Source organism: Chelon labrosus (assembly GCF_963514085.1).
Source record: "Chelon labrosus genome assembly, chromosome: 6".
NCBI lineage: Eukaryota > Metazoa > Chordata > Actinopteri > Mugiliformes > Mugilidae > Chelon > Chelon labrosus.
In genome coordinates, this window is record NC_140342.1 from 12,006,739 (window position 1) to 12,028,509 (window position 21,771).

At 41.9% G+C, this 21,771-nt stretch overlaps 2 protein-coding genes across 3 annotated transcripts; one reads left to right on the top strand and one right to left on the bottom strand.

Annotated features, from left to right (window-relative positions):
• Positions 1-1,920: 1,920 nt before the first annotated feature.
• On the bottom strand, positions 1,921-10,686 carry aknad1 (AKNA domain containing 1). Its single transcript, XM_084547197.1, has 19 exons — positions 10,352-10,686; positions 8,882-9,969; positions 8,577-8,739; positions 8,461-8,544; positions 7,938-8,086; positions 7,790-7,849; positions 7,553-7,686; positions 7,270-7,462; positions 6,483-6,664; positions 5,938-6,111; positions 5,502-5,661; positions 5,259-5,353; positions 4,963-5,168; positions 4,766-4,880; positions 4,460-4,636; positions 4,108-4,334; positions 3,496-3,607; positions 3,235-3,403; positions 1,921-3,107 (listed from the first exon to the last, which is right to left on the bottom strand). The coding sequence occupies exons 1-19, from the start codon at positions 10,554-10,556 to the stop codon at positions 2,937-2,939; spliced, it is 3,864 nt and encodes a 1,287-aa protein (XP_084403323.1). The 5' UTR covers positions 10,557-10,686; the 3' UTR covers positions 1,921-2,936.
• A 790-nt stretch (positions 10,687-11,476) lies between these two features.
• Positions 11,477-21,723, top strand: gpsm2 (G protein signaling modulator 2). Of its 2 annotated transcripts, XM_084545869.1 has the most exons (16): positions 11,477-12,096; positions 13,175-13,213; positions 14,982-15,346; positions 17,638-17,859; positions 17,941-18,076; positions 18,181-18,320; positions 18,442-18,565; positions 18,662-18,777; positions 19,103-19,258; positions 19,349-19,457; positions 19,574-19,703; positions 19,790-19,866; positions 20,018-20,206; positions 20,332-20,491; positions 20,586-20,773; positions 20,936-21,723. In XM_084545869.1, the coding sequence occupies exons 3-16, from the start codon at positions 15,282-15,284 to the stop codon at positions 21,107-21,109; spliced, it is 1,986 nt and encodes a 661-aa protein (XP_084401995.1). In that variant the 5' UTR covers positions 11,477-12,096; positions 13,175-13,213; positions 14,982-15,281; the 3' UTR covers positions 21,110-21,723. The 2 variants fall into 2 exon arrangements, with proteins under 2 accessions (XP_084401995.1, XP_084401996.1); XM_084545870.1 differs by lacking the exon at positions 14,982-15,346 and having other exon boundaries at positions 11,479-12,096.
• The last annotated feature ends 48 nt before the right edge of the window (positions 21,724-21,771 follow it).

Genomic DNA, 21,771 nt, shown 5'->3' on the forward strand with positions numbered 1-21,771 from the left:
AAAGGAGCTGCTTAGAGATGACTGAGATGGGCCGGTTAGACTGAGATGTAGATGTCAGACAATATTAGTAGTACATTATGACAAGCTCAGAAAGCCGCAACTGAGGAGAAACACAATACCAATGCAATTAAAAGGTTTATTCAGAGACTAAATTAAATGTCTGGTGTCAAGGAGAGAGAGCTGCGGAGAGTGAGAAGCCTCCTATAAAGGCCCAGCCCACATCCTCTTAAAAGAGCTGACACATAGTAAAACATATATCAGAGAGACATTGGTGGTATTAATGGATTCATCCTCATTTGTCAACAGATTGTAATTAAACAGGTCACCAGTTCAACTGAACATGAATTGATTTTGCTGAAGACCAGACTTAACAGGGAGACACCCCAAACAAACTGGTGCTGAAGGTGTCTGCAGTGAAGGACTGAGAGAGAAACATTTGGGAGATGAAGGTCTGCTGATGGTTATGGGTTGGAGACTTGTGTCAAATGTTGATCCAAATATACTGAATATTTTTATATGTTCAATTACTTCTCTAGCCCTGAGCTTTAACATGTTTTTCCATATTGATTTGAACATACTCATATTAAAACTAGGGCCTTTACTATAGTATTGATTGTTTTATTTTAAGTTGAATGTAATTTAGACTGCCTATGAGTCGTTTTCTTAATATTTGTTAAATTTTAGTTTTTTCTCATGACCGCAACCATCAGATACGGTCCTACTTATGTTTACACTCTCTTTCAACTCTTAATCTTTTAGAAACTGCTCATCCCATCTCAGATTTCAAGGAACTCGGACTGTGTTTTCTCAGGTGTGTAACTGTCTGGGTCATAGTCTCACTGAAAGTGAGAATATTGCTTTTTGAGTAAAGATCAAACCTAAAAGTTGCTTATAGAAGATAAATGCTGTAATATATGTTGTTTCTGTGCTGCTGTATGATTCAGCCAATCAGACATAACATTATGACCACCTTCCTAATATTGTGTAGGTCTCCCTTGTGCCTCCACTGCAGTTGTGACTCATCAGAGAATGGACATGGGCCTTCTGAGGGTCTCCTGTGGTGTCTGGGGTTGTCTGGTCTGGTCTAGGTGGGTGCTACGTGTCTAAGTAACATCCATACGAATGCAGGTGCTAAAGTTTCACTATATTGTCATAAGTCAATGTTATTTACTTCTCCTGTCAGTAGTTTTAATGCTGTGGTTGATCTGTGTGTATTCATATATGTATAATTCTATTTAAAGTAGGAGCTCATAAACTAACACTTAATAAAAAGATGTAGTCACAGAGAGACTCCTACAAGACCTCATAAAATCATACTGTGTACGTAAGTGTGTTTCTCCTGCCCTGAAATTCAGTTTTGACCTCAAGAAAAAGTATATCATTGTGTTTCCTAGTAAAGATGTCCTGAAGAAAAGCTAGAGCTACAGTGGCCCACTTTGACAAACACACGGACAAAGCAAACAAACAAAGGCTGCCAGTCAAACCCTTTAAAGACAGAAATTTAATAAACCTTGGGGAGGGCCACAAAAAAAACCCCCCAAAGGAACCACCAATCGTTGGTAGGTCATCTATTCGCCCCTCCCTGACAGTAGATCAGAATTAGGTGCACTGTTTAAGCTTGCTGCACATACAAATGATGACCACATAATATTATGTGTATGGAGGTATCACTGAGTTGGCAGTGTTTATGATTAGTTAGACTTGGATTCACTGATTCTGAGTCATTTTGAATAAATGTATGTGAGATACAACTACATAAAGTTTCTTTGGTTTAACACCACACCACCCACAGTGGGATGTGAGGTTAATCTCTTCAGTAAGGGCATTATTCTGCATCTATGAAATCAAAACCTGGCTTATTATTCACTCACCAGACTCATTAAAATGCTGTGACCCTTTTTTTTTCTCAGGACGTTAGTTTGATGTTCTGCATTTCTGTTTAAAAATGGGAGAAGAACTGGTTGAGTAACCGTGCTGACTTCACTGTGACTAGTCGTCCTACTGACGGCCTACAGGTTAATGGACATTAAGAACTTTACCTTCTCTCCAAACAATCGGAGGAGATAATTCAGGAATGTTGTTTGGACACTTCTCATTTCCTGATACCCCTTCAGAACAACAGAGAAACTCAACACCCCACAACAAAAACTGAACACAGCCCGGCACCGGCAGGCTGCGGCGCTGACAGGAACGGGGCCACAAAGGCGTCCAACAGAAACTCAGTAAGAAGACACTGCGTCTCCAGCAGCCACAGGCCAGCGGGCGCGGGCATTACAGGCGTCAAATGAGCACATTAGCTAAGAAGACACAAGCTGATACTGGTTAGAGCTAAAGACGAAGAGGGTTTTTCCTGAAACGCTATATTACCAATCTGACCCAGATTTAATCTGATTTAACTGCATCTCCTTTCGCCTTTGGCTGTTTGTGTGTTGGATAGCTAATAGTTGGGAAGAAGAAGAGTTAGGTGACACCAGTGGAGTCAGTGAAAAGATAAAGTTTATATTTATTGCTTCACTTGCTGAATGACATGTGCCCTCACAGCTGGATCACATTGTGCTTCCTCTGGGTTTTTGTTTACAGTAATACATACTGCTTATATAGATATGGGTATGATTGGCCTTCTATCTATGCTGTTATGTCAGAAAGTCATTTTAGTGGATATGAAGCGTCTGTTTTGGATGCATTTTATACAGTGGTAAAAAGTAAATGTACGACCATGTAGGACTTTTTTATTCAAATAATTAACTGCCATGACCATAAACAAAGATATCAACTGAAAAATCCCTACAAAATGTTTTGATACAGTGAAATTTTACAGTGTGATTCAAGAAATTTCAGGCATATGTGTACGTAAACAACACAAAATCAATATGGGCCTCAGGTGTCAGGTATCATATAGCCTGGAAGATGGATGTAACCTGGCTCTACTCTGGGTTTTATAAAGCCTGGTGTTTCCTGCCCCCTTGTGGCTGCTTGTTGTTAAGTTTCCTGTGCAGCTGAGCCTTGGCCAAGTCAGCAGAGAGTCTCCTGGCCATGCGGTCTGTGGTCCTCTTCATGCTCAGGGCCATCTCAATAGCTTGATCCAGAGTCCTGTTCATGTCTTCCTCCTGGGAAACCAAAGGAAACTTTCCAATAAGCTGAATATCGTGGTTACACTTGTTATATTGTATTATACAGCAATGACTAGAAGATAGGTATTTTTATATATACATATATAATGTCTTAGGATGAGACCTTGTTCACACTGCGTCTGCTCGTCCTGCTGCCAGTCTTGGATGGCACTGACACAGGAGACAGTGTCCTCTGGAAGTACACGTTGCTGGGCAGGAGCGCCGAGTCCGACTGAGTGGAGCGCTTTCTGTGATGGGACACGGACTGCAGCGGTGGATCCCTTACTTTATAGCTGGATTTGCAGATCGATAATAACAAATGATTAATTCGCTTTTACAAACCCTTGCAGTCTGTGTTTGTATTATTCGGGTGAGACGTGTTCACCTGGCCGGCAGACTGCAGGAGGAGCCGTAGCTGACCTGGAGGAGGGGCTTCTGGAGAGAAGGAGTGGACAAAAGAGACCACCTATCCTTGGAGGAAAAACTCTTCGTGATGGCTGATGGAAACATGAGAAGTACTACAGTGTGCACAATACAAAAGCATAGTACTATCAAATATTGACAGCCCAGGTTTTTATTTTAAGTTATAGTATTATGGCCTGAACTCTATTTTCACAGTGACAAAAAGGCTAAATATTTGATTGTTTGTGAGTCATCAGTGTGATGAATTTTAAATGAAAAATCTATTTTTTACACTTTCTTTTAGTGAGAGGTTGGCTTACTTTGTGGTTTTTGCTTCACACCGCTTTCAGAAGCCCCATTGTTCTCTTCTTTTAAACTGGAGCACTGAAATATCCCTACAGGAAAACAAACATAATGTTCAGCTGAAGTGTGAATAAATAGCAGAATGTACTCTGCTGTGACTCTGACCTCGTTTGGACTGAGTTGTTTGCTGAAGTTCATATTCTAACTCTGCTGAATGGACGCTTCTGCCCCTTCTCCTGCTCCCTACGGGCGAACTCTGTAGCTCCATCATGCTCTCGGAGCAGCTTGTGTCACCACTGTTTGTACCTGGATAGAAAAAAAAAAAACGACCAAAAGAAATGAAACGGATGAAGAAGTACCTGCACACACATAAAGAGATGCTCAGAGTCCATTGTTACGTGGTGGCAGAGGGAGGTACCTTTGCTCTTGCTGGGGTCCATGTCTGATGAGATCCAGTCCTCTATCTTCACCTGACTAGAACTGAGGTTACTCACACCTCTGCTGGTTGACTTTCCCACACTAGAGATCACAATAAAATTATCTTAATATTGATTCAACTATGATAACATCACAGGATGCAACAGGGGTTTCAAGGTTTATTAATAAAGGTCCACATGCACTGACGTGGAGGATCAGATTCCCACCTGTAGCAGGCTGGTCTGGGGTGAATTCTGGTTTTAGACCTGCGCCCCTGACGTTCTTGTCTGTATTGTGAGGTCAGATAGTCCATCTTCTGCGCTAAGTGAGGTAGCTGCACTAAGCCCTCCTCCAGGTTCTTCTTTAGCCGAGACACCTCTGACTGCAAGGCCAGGATAGCCTCACTGGACACACACATGAACACACACACAAATATGTTGATGCCCATTTGTTAAACAGGAAATGGAATAAAAGATAATCACAATTTTTTTTTTAACTATGTTAGTAAAATAATTGCTTTAGCGCTCACTAACCTATTACAAGGGCAGGAGTTCAGTGGGCTTCCTCTGTCTTCAGTATCCATGGAGGTGCTGAGTACAGGCTCAGACACGTGATGAAGGAGCTGGGCACGCAGCTCGTGGTCAGATCCTGTTTAGTCAGTTGTGAAAAAAAAAAAGAGTCAGCCCTAACTCAGACGAGATGACGTGAACCTGAAGAAGGGCTCACTCACCCTGCAGCCTGACTGAAGATTCCTTAGTGGTGCTTTCCACCCACAGCTCCACAGCAGCCGTTGCCCCAGAGTGCCGCCTTTGGACAGATGGGTGGGAGCTTTCCCACTGGATGTCGGTCAGGGCAGCTGAATGGATGGCTGTCTGCAGGTTGGAGCAGGAGTCTTCACTGTCTGAGCTACTTAGACCTTCATTTGGGGACGGCACACTTTGGACGGGAAGATCAAAGTTGACAATGAACTTTCAAGTTACACCCATGTGATATATACATGAGGCACCATGACACCCTTATCTTTACCTTTCTGTGAGCACATTTGCTTGAAATGATCCGGAGGCTGATTGATTCAAGTAAGAACTTCCAAATCCACTGTCTGTTTCTGGACTCACAATCCTCTGTACCCCGAAAATACACAACAGCAGTTAACATAAAGCAGTCTCCTACACACCACTGTAACTTGAACAGAATCCATGAAAACCTGCCGCATAACATTAGATTATGATTGTGAGTCCTGGAAGAGATGACTATTCACCTGTGACTGACCTGTGATACAGATGAGGTGTTGAGAGGAGGCTCAGAGAGGCTGCAGCTGTCTGAGTCTCTGGGTGCATCAGAGGAAGAAGAGACCTCCACTGGCAGACTCACACAATCAACCAGATCACATTCACCCTTTGGGCTGGGGACAGTATCCAGGGTGCTACAGCTGCAGCAACAATAAGGGAGATATTTGATTATATAAAGTCTTGAGAGGGGACATAAAGAGAGCTAGTGAAGAGTGATAGTTTTGTTTAAAATGTAATATTGCAACAGTAGGACGTGTAAAATATTGCATTGTGTATGATAATCTTGGATTCCTATTTCAAATATGACAATACACTATAATAAAGTAGCTTAATTACGTTGTGAAAAAGGAAAAGGAGGCACCACAACAAAGCTAGTAAAGTCATAGTCAGCTGTTTAATATGTTCCCAGCACTGACCTGTTAGCTATCCACTGCCTCTGTCTGGAGGTTGATCTGGTTCCACTCGGGTCAATGTGATCAATCACCTCTGACAAAACAGGGCTCCTCTCCTCTTCATTGCCCTCCTCACCCTCAGCCGTCTGGGTCCTCAGAGGGCCCGGTGAGTCCCTGAAGCAGGACGGAGAAGGAAACCTGCACACACGGACCCAAACACTCTGTTCCCTCTGCACACTGTAACCCAACGCCAACACTGCACCTGAAACACTATCTGCCCACAGGAAGGCTGAGAGCGTGCCTATTATATGAGCACAAGCATGCACGCAAGCACCACTCAAAGCATCAATAGCTGGACACAATGAGGTTGTACCCAGCGTTAAGATTATGTTTCTGAGCCTGGATAATTACATTCATTTTTCTGTGTAGAATATTCACTCACATTTATGATTATGACATAGCATTTAAAAAACATAAACCTTCAGAAAGATTTATTATTTTAACAATCTAAATGTATATATTTATAAACATTATATAATAATTATATAAAAATGAAATATTACTGGTACCCTGAAAGCCACTTGTTGCATGCAGTGTTTTTCAGTAGAGAGTCAGCCGTTAAGATCTCACTGCTTTGGTCTAATCCACCATCTGCATGGAGCTCACTCGCCTCCTCCACTTCCGCCTCCTTTAATTTCTCTCTCTGTGTGTCCATTTGATCTCGAGCAGTGGAAAAGCCTGCACTTGGCCCCTGAAACACAAAACCCAGTCAGATCATTTGCGGCTAGTGTAAACACGCGAACGCACACACTCGTCCAGCATCTCCTCCGGGGGATGATTTATCATGAATGAAGGTGCAGGGCGTGAATACACACACAAGCTTCTACATTTCAACAGAGCTCGCTGCATCTTTGCCAACTGCAGACATTGGTTTCAATTAGTGGAAACATGCTCAGGCTGATGTCTACCAGATGTACTGTGCTTCACAACTCAAGTGTGTCAAGCAAGTGTTTATGAAACAATGTGTCTAGCTATTTCTACATCTAGTCTGTATCTACATATATCTAGTTCTTATATGTTTTTGAAATATAGCCAAAGCTACTTAAAACATAAGTGCTTTGTAACAAGACTAAAAATAAATGGATTGTTGTATAAAATTAATAAAGTTACTGCACTCATTCTACTCAAAGCTGAACAGAATATTATTTAAAAACACACCAACGTTAGATGATTTAACAATTAAATTCCTAACAGTAATACCATTTCACATGTGCATGATAGTGTTATACCATACCATGCCATTCGTACAGCTGCAAAAGCTGCGGAGGTAAGCGACCGTGTCTGTGAGTTTGTTACCTCGTGCAGGGATGGCGGAGGTGAGGGCGTGGGCATGCGGAGAGGAGCAGGCTTTACATGCAGCGACATAGTCACAGGTGTGGGAGTGGAGGATGAGAGAGGCGGTGAAATCTGCTCACAGACGTTTTTGTCTATCACCTCCTTTATGTCCTCAAGGTACATCCCTATCCTGAATATGTCTCCCTCCACTTGTCTGACACACACATATGCACACAAATGAGTGGATGCCTTATGGTGACACTGACACATTCACACAGCTGCAACATGGGGCTCTCTCTTTAACCTGTTTGGGTCGAAGGTGCCAGTGTTCCTGGACAGGCCCATGTAGTTCTGCATCTCCAGAGCTCTGTGCTCTTCCTTCTTACTGATGTATTTCCTTTCCAGCTGGTCCTGAGCCTCCATCATGCTCCTCAGCATCTGATGAAGAACAGGTTTCATGTTAATGCAGAAAAAGCAAAAAAAAGGCAAATGTATACATCTTTATTTGCACAGCTGAATGAAGGATGAAACCCTTTCTTACTATTTGCTGTTCTTCTGTGCTTACGGCCATGTTGCTCACACTAAATTTGAATTCTTCCACCTGAACAGAAAAGGGTTTATGTGATTTAATGGTTGAGGATGTGCATTTAATGGTGGCCTGGTAATATGTGAAACATATTCAAACGCACTTTCTGCATGAATTGGCTGATGATGTCTCTCAGTTCATTGGTCATTCGTTCCCCATCACTGGGGACATCATACAGCTGGCTTGAATTAGTAGATGTGACCTCCTTAATGGTGCTGTGGAGCGGGGTTTCTTCTTTTTCACGTACGTTTTCTGAAAACAAACCAACACAGGAGTGATATACACCCAAAATATGAAAACAAATTATGATTAAAAAGCCTATAATAAACATCTTTTATTGTATAGACTTGCAAAAAAAACCAAAAACATTTCACCGAAGAACACCAGGCTTCTTCTTTTTGAAGCTATTCAATCTATTTTCCTAACAAGATGCAATGCCGGGAGCATTCTGTGATATCAACGCTACGAAAGCTTAAATAAATGCCTTTGATTAATTTATTCCTATCATCTGATCATCTGACACCTTTTCTCACTATGGTAACCAGTTACACTTCGCTGCTTAGTGGCAAGTAGTGAAGCAAAGCGTCCAGCTATCGTAATATCAGCTGGCAGATACAGAGACGTACCTGACGAGGAAAGCTGAGGAGGCGGGTGTCCAAGATGATTCCCATCAGCTAACTCGCCCCGATCTTCCTCATCATCATCATGATCTAAATAAAGCGTCAGTTCTGAGGAGGGCTGAGTCTGTGAGAAGAGACATCCATAAATGGGTAAATTATATCGAGACTGTGATTTTTAAGTGTTAAAAAAGAAAAAAAGAAACAACTTACATTGGTGCCTAGTCTCATTTCGTCTATGAGATTCTCTGCCTCTGCATACTTGGTTAGTAATTTATCATATTCAGCCTAAAGACATTAGGAACACGATAAACGCTAGCCATGTGTTCCAAGAGAGCGACAGTGAGATGGCATGAGCAAATATATGCAAGAGGAACAAAATGTTGTGGGTACGGATGCACTAGGATAAGGTCATTCTGAATGTTTTTACCTGCAGGTGATGCACCAGCGCTGGAGGAGTTTGTTTATCATCATCTTTGAAGACGTAAGGCTTCTCTGGTGGCTGGACTGAATCCTCCAGGATTCTGCTGATTACATCTAACATGCCTGGGGAAGACTGGGCTCTCTGTATGCTGCTGGGAATCTGAGGAACACATCTGGATGGTCCACTTGGAGTTTTGGGGATTTTCACTTTAGGGGCAACTTTGGAGAAGTCAGGCAGGGGATAATGGACTTGGCCTTGGCCATATTTCATCTCACTGAAGGATCTGGTGCGCAGCAGCGGGACCCTCTGACCCTGATCATCCTCTTCCGCCTTTACTTGCTTCAGTCCATCTGCCCTGATGTTCCCACTGCTCTGATTAGAATCTGTACCTTCCGAGCTGGATGAATTGCTGTCAGTAACAGCAGATGTCAAATTATGAATTTTCCTTTCCGTTTCCTCCCCTAGACTTGCATTTTTTGGTGCAGTATGACTCTTTTCATCATAGCTCTCTATTCGGTTTCTATTAATTGCGACACTGTTGTACACTGAAGCCAAGCTAAAAGCCGTGTCATCCACGCTTTCCAGCAGGGACACCTCCGGTAGGGTCTCTGCTTCAATCAGCTTCCCTGACCTCAGCAACTCCTCTTGGGAGAAGTGTCGCAGCAACAACTGGTTGATATCTGCAGGGCCAGAGCACGGTGGAGCAACTTCACTTTGATTATGCACTTCAAAGAAGTTTTCCTGTTTGTTGGTGGCTTCCTCTTGCAATAATTCAAACATACCAGGAAGCTCGGGACTTGCATGAACGGTGTGTCTTCCATCAGAGCTTGCGTTTCCCTCAGAGCTTGCTGTCCGGTTGAAGTAGGGACTTCCGAGCTCACCATCATATGGTAGATCCTCGTGCTCCTCATCGCTGGTATTTTCTCCTGGGTCTTCGTTGTCTTGGTTTATGGTCGACTTATCTTGCATGGTGTTTGGTCTTTGGGCAGACTCAGGCAATATGCTGCTCTTGCTTTTTACCACCCCCACACTCTGACTGCTGACACAGCTGCTTTCTGAAGAGGTGTCATCCAAGCCAGACAGCTCTGCACTCCCTGCAAATTAAAGAACACAAATACTGTAAATTAGAGGGTTACTCTTACTAATTAAAGTATGCCCACTATTAAAAATAGCCTGTTGTTGGGCAAACATACAATATGTCAAAGGTTTGCAGTTTTAACCCCTTTAATTTCGACATATTATATGTGACCATAAAAAGAATAAAGCCTCTAGCACAATAGATTTCACTTATCACTATTCATCACATCATATTAAAAGTCTGCCACAGTTTGAATTTTAAGTCATGTCTGCACCTACAATGTCACTAATTGTCTGTTAGAAATCTGTGTAGAAAAAGTGTTAAAGCTTTAATTGAAACGTTGCATTCAGACAGCAGGATGTATAATTAAGAGCAAAATTAAATAACATTTGACTTACCACTGAGATGGATGCTGGCTTCGGATTCAGCCGACTCCGCTTGGGACAGATGCAAAGCCAAAGAACTCTCCAGATCACTGAGGTGGAGACTTTCATCCTCGCTGAGGTCAACAAAGATGCTCTGCTGAATGCACTTCTCCCACAGCACAGTGCGCTTGTCCTCGCCCTGAACATCCTCGTCCGATTCCTCCGGATCCCCCTCCATGGACACTTTCTCTACGACAGAAACAGAAAGTGTGCGCTCTATTCAACCTCCCTTCACCTGTGTTAAGATTAAGAAAGGCGGCGTGGATGGAGCACCGGTTCATCACTTAGCAACGCAACTTGTGAACCGACAACACAGGATCAAAATGTGCTAAGCCATCAATTATTCAACAATCAATACATTGTGTGCGCAGAGGATTGTGTGACATTAATGTGTGAAGTGTTAATCATGTGCATGGGTGAGAGACATGTGCGTTTTCAGGGAGAGATTCCTGTCTTACTCCAAGAATAAAAGCAGCAATATCATAATATTTATTTGTTATAGTTTATTGCATTTCATTTTAAAGCATGTAAGCTGCATTGTAACAGTGTAGATCATACAGTCGGAGTTATTTCTATCTATTTATTACCCTGGTGCCTTCTTTATATTTAATATTGTAAAAACTGATACTATATTACTATATTAGTCAAACAATAGCAGGTAATTAAAATATACAACATTTTCTTGCTAAGACCGGAAGCACAAGAGAAATCTTCATGTGAAGTATATACAAAGTCTGCTAAGTGCAGTAATTGAGTAAATATACTTAATTACTTTCAACCACTGTTAGGAGATCACATGTGTGAGTGTTGTGAAAGCTTTGTGGTATTACAAGAAAGCTACAACGCTGCGATTTTAAACGGTTTCTGCATGAGTTGCATTATTTTGACCATGGATGTAAATGGAACTTACTCTGGTGATGAACTGTCCTTTTAGTTTTAAGTTGATCCGATCCACAGCCGTGGCCTCTCTCCTGACATCATCTCGAGACTTGCTACAGCATTTGTGCCTCTCTCTTTCCTGACATATGGCTTCTGGGACAGGTTTAGTTTCTGTGGCATCATTAATAATGTAGTCTACACGGCGGCGCTGAAGGTCTGGAGCCGGACTGGCAGCGCGTACAAGCTGGGGTCTAGTTGCTAGGTAACGGTACAAACCATCTCCAAAATTCTACTGAAGGAGTTAGCATTAGCAAATGAAGCTAGTTTTTGACTGTCAGTCTCAGTACATTATTATTGAGAGAGGGCACTTTTAACCGGTTTAACTTGGGCAACTACGCACTCTCACGTCCTTAAACAATACAGAGTAAGCAGCCAAGCTCCCACATTAAAAATAAAGGCGTGTCGAAATTTGCAACATGATTTGTGTTAATAGCAACTGACAGCTAAATTATTACAATGCGTCATCTCTTTCCTATTCAAATCGATTGGTCCAATGACTGTTGTTCGGGGCGTGGCTATCTTTGAATGCCGCTCTCTGATTGGCTACATGGCGAAAACACACAACTCACTAGTACAGTCGCAAGGTTCTTTCTTATCGAAGTTAAGTCGAAGTTTTACTAAAGTTAAAGAATAATGTAGCGATAGGGTAAATATAGCACATTTTGTTTTTAAACCACAGTCGTCCACTATTTTTTAAACGGACCCATGTTGTTTTCTCTTGTGAGAAAGTAAAGAAAAGAAGAGGACAAGTCACTATTGTTCGAACTGGATCGCCTAACGTAAGTTTAGCAGCTAACAAGCTAACAAAGCTAATCTTTGGCTGGATGCAGCTGGAGAGGGGTGAATTCACCTCCAACTGATCTGTGGCTTCAAACTGGCGTAATTTGGTGTAACTGGACACCTGACAGTAATACTGAAAGTCTGGTGTTTACATTCCGCTACTTAATCTGGAGTCACTGAATAGTGTGTAATGACAGAGAAGCACATTATTTTAATCAGTGGTTTTACTGGTGGCTACAATTTACCAGAAATATTTATTAAAAACATGTCGTAGTGTTTTAAGCTCACTATATGTATTTAATTGGTATATTATCAACAATAAGAATAATTGTGAAACTGTTTAGTATCGAACTGTAACGTCACACAGATTTCATTACACATTTTGTAGTTGTTTGTTTCGTAACACACAGTTAAGAACTCAAAAATTAAACTGTATTATATACTTAATTAAATTACAGTACATCTAGCAGAAATTTAAGAGCGTGAAGAAATGTTTGTTTAGTTTTTGTCTAGTTTAGTAAGATGCTAATTTTCTTATGTGGCAAATGTATTTTCCTTTAACAGGGGAGTGTTTACAATACACACTGACTTGCCAGTTCGTTAGGTACACTAGTGAAAACAAATGCATTTTAATAAAACAGTCCTGTGCAAAGTCTTCATGAAAATGATGTTATTCAGCATTTGTTTGAGAGCTGCTGACTCATTTATGTTTTATTTTGGAGGCTGTGGTTTGTAGTACTGTTGAACTGTACTGAGTCAGACTGACATGTGTTTATCTTATTTCGATAACTCAGTTTCAGTCAGTGCGCTAGCCTAAATAACAGAAGCACTTTGGTGTTTAATTTAAAAACATCTTAACAGCAGCACAAACTGCATCCCCCAAAATGATTACACCACTTTTCTTATGGTCTTTGAACATAAACCAAGCATTTAGTTTAAGTTCAGTGTTTTATGAAATCCCTAATCGTGTAAGAAAATCTGTTCCTGATCAAACTTAAGCAAGTACTGTAACAGATGTTTATTAAATGTAAAGTTATTCACGGTCACAACAATGTTTTTTTTTTTTTTTTTTTTCAGGGTTCCCAGATTTCCTGTTCCTGCGCGGAAAAATTACCGGTCAGTGTCCCAGTACTTACTGAGTTGTTTCTCTCTTTTGTTTTGGTACTGGCTTTTGCTGCCTCACGGTGTAATACGTAGTTGCGTTTCCATATTTAGATTACAGAGTCAGAGGCAGTAGTTATTTTAGTGCACCAAAGTACAAAGAATAGATCACATCTGCTGTGTCAGGATGAAATCATGCTGTATTTGTGACTCAAAAAGAGAAGTTGTTGTTGAAAACAACACTTCTTTTGATGTACCTTTCAGCATGCATCATTTCTCCCTGTTACACACTCGGAAATGCACACTGTAGCTTTGTGTGCAGGGCATGGCTCTGAGAAACACACCCAGCTGGCATACAATGGTGGAAAAAACTGCTCGAATCCTGGCACACATCAATGGGTGATTATAATAATGTGCAGGAACATGTACTGCAAAGCTCCCAAAACCATGGGCTTTTGTCAAAGCCATTCACAATCACCTAGCAATAAAAACACAAGTGCTGTTTTAGTTCAGTTAATTTATAAGTTGTAATTGTCAGTATTTTCTCTGGAAGTGTGCAGACTTAGTTATTCTTATATTTCATCATGCACCAACACCAGGCAGTGTTTATGTATTTTTATTTTTTTCTGAACTGCAAAATGTTCCCACACAGTTAGTATTGTGTCTTAATGAGAGGAATGTATATGCTTTAATCTCAGCTGGAAAAGTGTCATGCTGTCAAAACACGTCTGTGCTGTAAATACAAGAATGAAACAGCTCAGCAATCCTATTGTAGACCAAAGGTCCTTCATGAGGATGTTAATGCTAATGTTATCTGAGAATATGTTTTGATATGTAATATTTAAATAGCTAATTACGTAATCATTACCTTTCTCCTAGCTTGATATTTCCAGGCTCCAAAATGAACAATTTGTTGTGCTAAGATAATTAAAACAGGACAATTATATGACTATATGTAGGTGTGAGCATTTGGCTGAATGCTTTTGCATTGCCTACTCCATGAAATGATTTGCAGTTTTGTGAAATGTGTTTTAGCTCTCAGTATGTATGAACTATGAGGCTCTGTGTCACAGAAATGAAAGGCCTCTGGCCTCTGTTTCTGAAAGATTTAAATTATGCTGACTGCTTGATTACCATATCTGTATTGTTATATAGCATAAAGATTTAACCCTGTTTGCTAATAACTGTCCTGCCCCATTTCCCATTTTGTGTGTGTGGAGGGGAGGGACTTATGGTTTAAACTTGGGGGACAAATGGGTGTGGCTAGTATGATCTCATGGAGAAATTAGGTAATGGCTGGGCCTGGTCTTTACTGGATACAGTCTCTCTTATCCATGTTGCTCGCTTATCACTGCATTCTCCTTTGGTGGAAGCCGCATACTCGCAGTAGGTTTACCTTTTTTGCTTTCCAATTTAGAAACAATATTTTTTTGACAAATCATGCAACAGGTTTCTGGTTGCTCTTTCCTCTCAGTGACTATCTAGTCTTTGGCAGGGTAGATAGTGAACTTCCTGCCATCTCTGCTCACACAGGTTACATCCAGAGGCATTCATAGCTTTCTCACCCTGTTACAACTTCAGAGCACAAACGCTCTCCAAATCTGGACGAACTGAGTCACCCTCTTAGATTGACCGCTTGCCTGTGTAGATGCCATGCACTTATTCCCTTCTCTCTCGCTTCCTCCCTGCCCTGCTTGTGCACGCTGCTGTTGGGTTGGTGTTGCCATGGCGCCGTGTGGCCAGAAAGAGGCTTCACATACAGCATCTTGTGTTCTCTTCACAGAGGGCCGCTAACGAGAGATTGAGAGGCAGTGACGCAAAACAAACAATATACGAAAGCAGCTGTGTGGAGTGACGCTCAGGACTCTGCAGCTCTAACACTCATGGGTTTACCATCCCTTGTCAACATTCAGCAGAGGGACAGTCGCAGGCTTGACCACTTTGGGTGACTTTTATTCCGTTCACCACTTCTTGCCCTAGTCCGTTTTGACAACTTTTTGCTTTCTTTTTTTGACTCTTGTTTTTAAACGCGACCATTTTTTCGGGAACAAAACTGGGATTTTCCCTCATATTATGCACTTCAATGGATACCAGTGGCTCAGTGGTTAGCATGCAAGCTGAGGAGCAGTCCTTTCATGTCCGCTACAGGTAGGAATCTCTTGTCTCTCATCTAAAGTATGGTTGCAGTAGTATAGAAAGTGTGGCTTTACTTTTTAGCTTTTCCTTTCCCCTCACTAGTTTTACATGGCCCTCCTGAAACAATTATTTGTTGATGATCGAGAGAAGAAATGTTCTTTATATTTGTAGCTGTTTAAAGGCTTTCCTATATTTGGTTACCTTGTTAAAGAAGTGGTCCTATATAATATAAAGGTTATATATGATATACATAATATATAAGGTTAAATTATAGAGTGGAAGACTCTTTTTGCGGTGCAGTCATTGACTTTGTTGAGCAAGGCAAATTTCCTCAGGCATCAGCCAGCTGTCTCTACACACATGGGTAAAGCTCTCTGGCAGCAGGTATGACCTGCTCCAACTAGCTTCAATATTTAAACAAGCCCTGAAAAATTCAACACTGCTGGCTTTGTTCACGGCCACACGTGTGTCCGAGTTATTTGGATCGCGTAGGCGTCTGCTTGGTCAGGGGGCGGCAGATTTTTTTTGCAATACTGGTGGAATGGTCATTGAAATGATTTCATTAGACCACAATACAGAGTTCTCTTGTGTCTAACGCATCTAATAAAGCTACTTAGCGCTCACCAGCTCTATAATCTGTCAGGTGCAGACACTATAGCCGTAATCTTAGGTGACCAGGTCACTAGAAGAAAGAGCTTGGAGGAATGGCAAGCAGATTAGCTGATATGCTGATCGAGCAGTTTCCTCACTGCCATGCATTGGAAGTTAATACTGTGACAACATCACACCACGTCTCCTTGAAAGTTGTCCAACGCGTCATTCTAAAATACCTCTGTGACGTCAGCTGACTTACATTTTTGTTATCATGGAAAAAGCTTTTTATTTTTTTGCCATTTTTAAGACTTAAATCAGCAACAACCAAGATTTTCATCATGTTCTTTTAGTGTGACTAAGGTGGCGTGTTTGTCTATACGTTAGAGAAAGAGAAGGAGCTGCAGTCTGGAAGTTTTTCCAGTGAAAACCTCATTAGATGCCTCTCAGATGTTCCATGTGCTGTTGTTGTTGTAAGACACAAAAAGCCAGCAGGTAGGCTAGTGTTTTCCAAGGCTATAGTGTAGTCGCTTGGTAGTACACAAAAGGTATGCTCTTCTAATTTAAGGCCTACATCTGCTGACTATTTGGGACACCAAGTTTGCCTTTGTTCACAAATTATAGCCTAGCTGTATGGTGAGGCAAGCTACTGTGTTTGGTGATTTTGTGTCATTTCAGCTGCGCACAATAGACCATGAAAGCTATTATTATTTCATGACAGAAATTGAGTCTGCGTATTAGGGTTTCTGGGTCTGCTTTTGAGAACCACTGGGTGGGCACAGGAGGAAAATTTGCGAAAAACAAGTCTATAGTGTGTGAAGCTGATCTCTTCCTATCAATACAGTTTCCTGAAAAACAAAAGTTGGCTGTCTCAGTTTTTGCTTTGCACAGATACGCTGCTTAATCTTCCTTTAACAGATAAGCCACCAGCCATTGTGTTACACTACTTTAACAGCTAAGCCCAGCGTCATATGTAACTCCATAAAGCTTGGTTATATGTTTCTCTTAGAGGACCCACAGCAAAATGATTATTATAAAATCATATGCTTTGTTTTTTGTTGGGTTTCTATGCTGTGAGAACCAAGTTATCTGTAACCAGTAACCTGAACATTCAGTAACTTTATTGTTTTATAGCTGCTGTTTCTTTTTTTAATGTTTATTAACCAACACATAGATAACATTAGTCTGTGAACTTACATTTGTTGTATGATTGGAAATGAACTTGAAAGTCATGTCCTGTGTAATGGACTGAAACATGCAGGACAACATGTTCTAAATTCATGACACTAAATTTATTTCTAACGTTAAGGCAACGCCAGCCAACAGGGGAACAATGAACATTGTGGGTTAGAGTTTGTTCAGTTGACTGTAAAAGAAACCCACTTCACTTTCAGAGGCATGTCAAAAGGATGTGAGATCTACCATAATAAACAAACTCCAGTTTGAGCCATTGTTCTCTGTGGGTGGAAGGAAGTAGCGCTGTTGAAAGCCTTTGCTTCGAAAGAGGTTTTGTATCCCTGTTCTGAGTGGACTTTGGTCATTTGGCTGTAGATGACAAGCAAAAGAAGACCAACCCTTGCCATTTTTTCCCAAGTTGGCTCCAGTACTGTATGGGATTTTAGTACTTCTGGAGCTCTTCAATATTTTTTTTTGTCAAGGCTTAGCCAGTAAAAAAACAATCCAGAGACTGAGTCTGCATCTCTCTGCTCTAGGATGGAGGTCTCCTGTCTGGAGCTAGCTTTGGAGGGCGAGCGGCTCTGTAAGGTGGGTGACTACAAAGCTGGCGTCTCCTTCTTTGAAACTGCCATCCAGGTGGGCACAGAGGACCTGCAAGTGCTCAGTGCTATCTACAGCCAGTTGGGTAATGCCTACTTCCACCTGCATGACTACGCCAGAGCCTTGGAGTTCCATCGACATGACCTCACCTTGACCAGGTTGGACATAAACCCACAGTAGCCCACAGTCCTGAAGGTAACATTGCTATATTTATCATTAACATGATGTGTGTCACTTAGGACAATTGGTGACCTGCTTGGAGAAGCCAAAGCAAGTGGAAACCTTGGCAACACATTAAAGGTCCTGGGGCGGTTTGATGAGGCAGTGGTTTGCTGTCAGAGGCACTTGGACATAGCCAGGGACATTAATGACAAGGTGAGACAGCATGATCAAAAACATAACAGCTACAGTATTCAGGAAGATATGAGGATTTCAGAAGAAATGAGTCGAAACCACTGACATATTTTTCCTTTCGTTAGGTGGGGGAGGCGCGAGCTCTCTATAACTTTGGTAATGTGTACCATGCTCAAGGCAAAAGTATCTGTTGGAGCGGGGCTGAGCCTGGAGATTTCCCTGAAGAGGTCATGATGGCGCTGAGGAAGGCAGCAGAGTATTATGAGTAAGTCGCAGACTGTGTGGGTTTTAATCAAAGCGGTCTAGCCTTACTGTTATTAACTGTCAACACGCATCTACAGATGTAGCGGCTGACTGATTTGTTCAATTTTTATGTGAATGTTTAGGGAAAACTTGGCGATAGTTAAGGAGCTTGGAGACCGAGCTGCCCAGGGTCGAACGTACGGCAACCTCGGCAACACGTATTACTTGTTGGGAAACTTTCGCAAAGCCGTGGCTTCTCATGAACAGGTGCACTCAGAATACCCTTATCTATGAAGAACTTGGTATATGCATGCCTCAATGGAAAGTCACTTATTTGAACTGTATTTCTGTTTGTCTTATCAGCGTTTGCGCATAGCTAAGGAGTTCGGTGACCGCTCGGCAGAGAGACGGGCTTACTGCAACCTGGGGAACGCCTATATCTTTCTGGGAGAATTTGGAGTAGCAGCTGAACACTACAAGTAAGCCACAGCCCGTATATACATGAATAATAATATGGAAAAGCACGTGTACACATGGAATACAAACAAAGAATCAAAGTACTGTGGCTGCTTTCAGCCACTAGCATATATGTTAAAGTATATGTTTCTTTCTTGGGATGTTTATGTGTTATACCACAAAGCTTTTGTTGTTTATGTCAACGCAAAAAGGGAACAATCCCTCATGTATGACCTTATGTTTTGTTCCCACACTGAGCTTCTTCTCATACAGTATATCTTTGCTATAGGAAGCAAATATGAAGTTTCACTGTGGCGTTTTAAACCAGCTTGTGTGCATGTTTGTCAGGAAGACACTGCAGCTAGCGAGGATGCTGAAGGACCGAGCCGTGGAGGCACAGGCCTGCTACAGTTTAGGCAACACCTACACACTTCTCCAAGACTATGAGAGAGCCATAGACTATCACCTCAAACACCTCATCATAGCTCAGGACCTCAATGATAGGTAAGAAACACAAACACAAGATTTGGTCATGTTTCTTGAATTTTTACTCTACCATATATACATGGATTTATGTGTGTTTTCTTTCTGTAGGGTTGGGGAAGGCCGTGCATGCTGGAGTCTTGGAAATGCTCACACAGCTCTAGGGAACCATGACCAAGCAATGCACTTTGCTGAGAAACACCTGGAGATCTGCAGAGAGGTATGTAATGGCAAAAAAAGCCTAGAAGCAGTTCAGAATATTCCCTTCTTTGCTTTTGCCAACCTGATAAAGCAGGTGTGGTTGATTTTAATTTGTTTTTGTTTGGTTTCTTCCAGACTGGAGACAGGAGTGGGGAGCTGACAGCTCGTATGAACGTATCTGATCTCCAGATGGTTCTGGGTCTGAGCTATAGCACAAATAACTCCACCCTCTCAGAGAATAAGGATGTAGACTACAACCTGCATGGTAAAAACTGTTCAATCTCCTCATATGCATAATTAATTTCTCATGTTTTAACAGTGCAGTTTATGTGACATGTTGTGTCTTTTTAGGAGCAAGGCCCAGGATGAGCAGGCGACACAGCATGGAGAACCTGGAGCTAATGAAACTCACACCAGACAAGATGAATGTAAGAACTGCTCATACGTGTTAATCACATCATCAGTGCTGTAAATATATTTTGATTACTTATCTTTACTGATAGGAAGTTTCCTCCTATCAGCTCCTTCCTCCTGTTTCCGTTCTTCTTGTGGTAATCAGTCCATTTGTGTCTATTGAAGGGTCAGAAGTGGAACAGTGACATCCTGACCAAACAGTCCAAACCCTCCCTGGCTAAGAGCTCCTCCAAGCTGTTCTTTGTCAACCGATTGCGTGGGAAGAAGTACAAGACAGGTGGCTCCAGTAAGGTCCTCCAGGACACCAGCAACACCCTGGATACTAGCCAGACTGTGGCACAAGGACCACAGAAAGTACGTGGTACAGGGCTCAGTCATTTGATAACCACGCCCATGCCTCACTGAGTCTTCCACAGCTGTCATCAAACAAACTCTGTCCTGAGTTGCTGTTTTTCATGTTTGTTTTCTTTCATCATCAGCGACTCAGTCCCGACATGCTCGGAGACGAAGGCTTCTTTGACCTGCTGAGCCGTTTCCAGAGCAACCGCATGGATGACCAGCGATGTTCAATACAAGATAGAGGCAGCAGGTTATCGTTAAACAGTGGTCCAGAGTCGCCTCCCAGAGCCATCAGGAAATGTGGGTCCTCACAGTCCACCAACACACACAATGACGCCTCACAGTGATACATTTTCATTTGTTTTGACTATTGTTTTTTTCTCTAAATGTATAGCTTTGTCAGAGGCTGCCAACGTCTCAGGAGTCCAGGGCAAGCGGTTAGAGGAGTCAGCAGCAGGGGGAAGCCTGCCTGGCCTCAGGCTCAATCAAAACAGCAGCCAGGCCGTGCTCAGCCACCTGATGGCCAACGCTGACAACGCTGAGCCTGACGATGACTTCTTCGATATGCTCGTCAAGTGCCAGGTACCTGATCAAACCAAACAGACAGTGTTGGAAGAAAACTGTTCCTAAGAATACCTACATTTAACACACACTTATGGTGTTTTCTTCCAAAAAAGAACATTAATAATCACTATAAATAAATAAATAAGTAACATTTCTCTCATCTTAACTTTTCCTTTACAGGGGTCCCGTTTGGATGACCAGCGCTGTGCCCCTCCCCCGCCTCCTGTGCGAGGTCCTACCGTACCAGATGAGGATTTCTTCAGCCTCATCATGCGCTCTCAGGCCAAACGAATGGATGAGCAACGTGTCACCTTGCCTTCTACAGCAAGCTCTTCCAGGCCGAGCTCCAACTGAGTCTAACACCAACGGGACAGACGGGTGTTTATTTTATTTTTTTTATTCCATGAAGGTGTGGACAGCATTTAAGATTGACATGTGGTCACTCAGAATAAACCCCTTCCTATGTGTCCTTTTGGACAGAACAAAGCACTGTCAGCACTGTATGTAGTACACCGTATGGAACAATGTCAAGTTAACAAGGACGTCTTATACAAAACTTGCACACCAGGAAACTAACAGTAGTATCAGGGACAAAAGTGTTTTTAATGATTCTGTACTGCTGCTGCATATTTCATTTCACCATTTGTGTATTTTTGAATGCACAACTGCAGTTCTGTTTGTATTTATTGTACTTTTTATAATTGTTGTGAACCTGTTAACTGCCGTCCCACCACTACGAAGTAATGTGGTTGTTCTCACAGTGGTGCATGTGTCAGTGTGAACACAGAGGTACAGCACTCTTTCCTTGTATTTCATTTATATGTGAGGTTTTAGTCGTCGAGGTCTGACCAAGGAAAATAACAAAAGCTATTTTAAACAAAAGAATGAATTTAACCCCTGTACAGTCGTTTGCTCTTTTGTACTAAACGTTTTGAGTGAGGTCCGAGGAATAAAACTTCATTCATGTAGCCACCCTGTTCTCACTTTATGTATTAATTCCAAGAAAACAGAAATTA

What these genes read in the sequence shown, in the direction of transcription:
- aknad1 (XM_084547197.1), bottom strand. Translation starts at nt 10,556, where the DNA reads ATGGAGGGGGATCCGGAGGAATCGGACGAGGATGTTCAGGGCGAGGAC. An exon ending in TCCTCAGCTTTCCTCGTCAG is followed by an intron (nt 8,087 to 8,460) that starts GTACGTCTCTGT and finishes GTTTGTTTTCAG; the next exon opens with AAAACGTACGTGAAAAAGAA. An exon ending in TCCTGCAGTCTGCCGGCCAG is followed by an intron (nt 3,404 to 3,495) that starts GTGAACACGTCT and finishes CTGCAAATCCAG; the next exon opens with CTATAAAGTAAGGGATCCAC.
- gpsm2 (XM_084545869.1), top strand. Translation starts at nt 15,282, where the DNA reads ATGGATACCAGTGGCTCAGTGGTTAGCATGCAAGCTGAGGAGCAGTCC. An exon ending in CATGACCTCACCTTGACCAG is followed by an intron (nt 17,860 to 17,940) that starts GTTGGACATAAA and finishes TGTGTCACTTAG; the next exon opens with GACAATTGGTGACCTGCTTG. An exon ending in TGTAGACTACAACCTGCATG is followed by an intron (nt 19,704 to 19,789) that starts GTAAAAACTGTT and finishes GTGTCTTTTTAG; the next exon opens with GAGCAAGGCCCAGGATGAGC.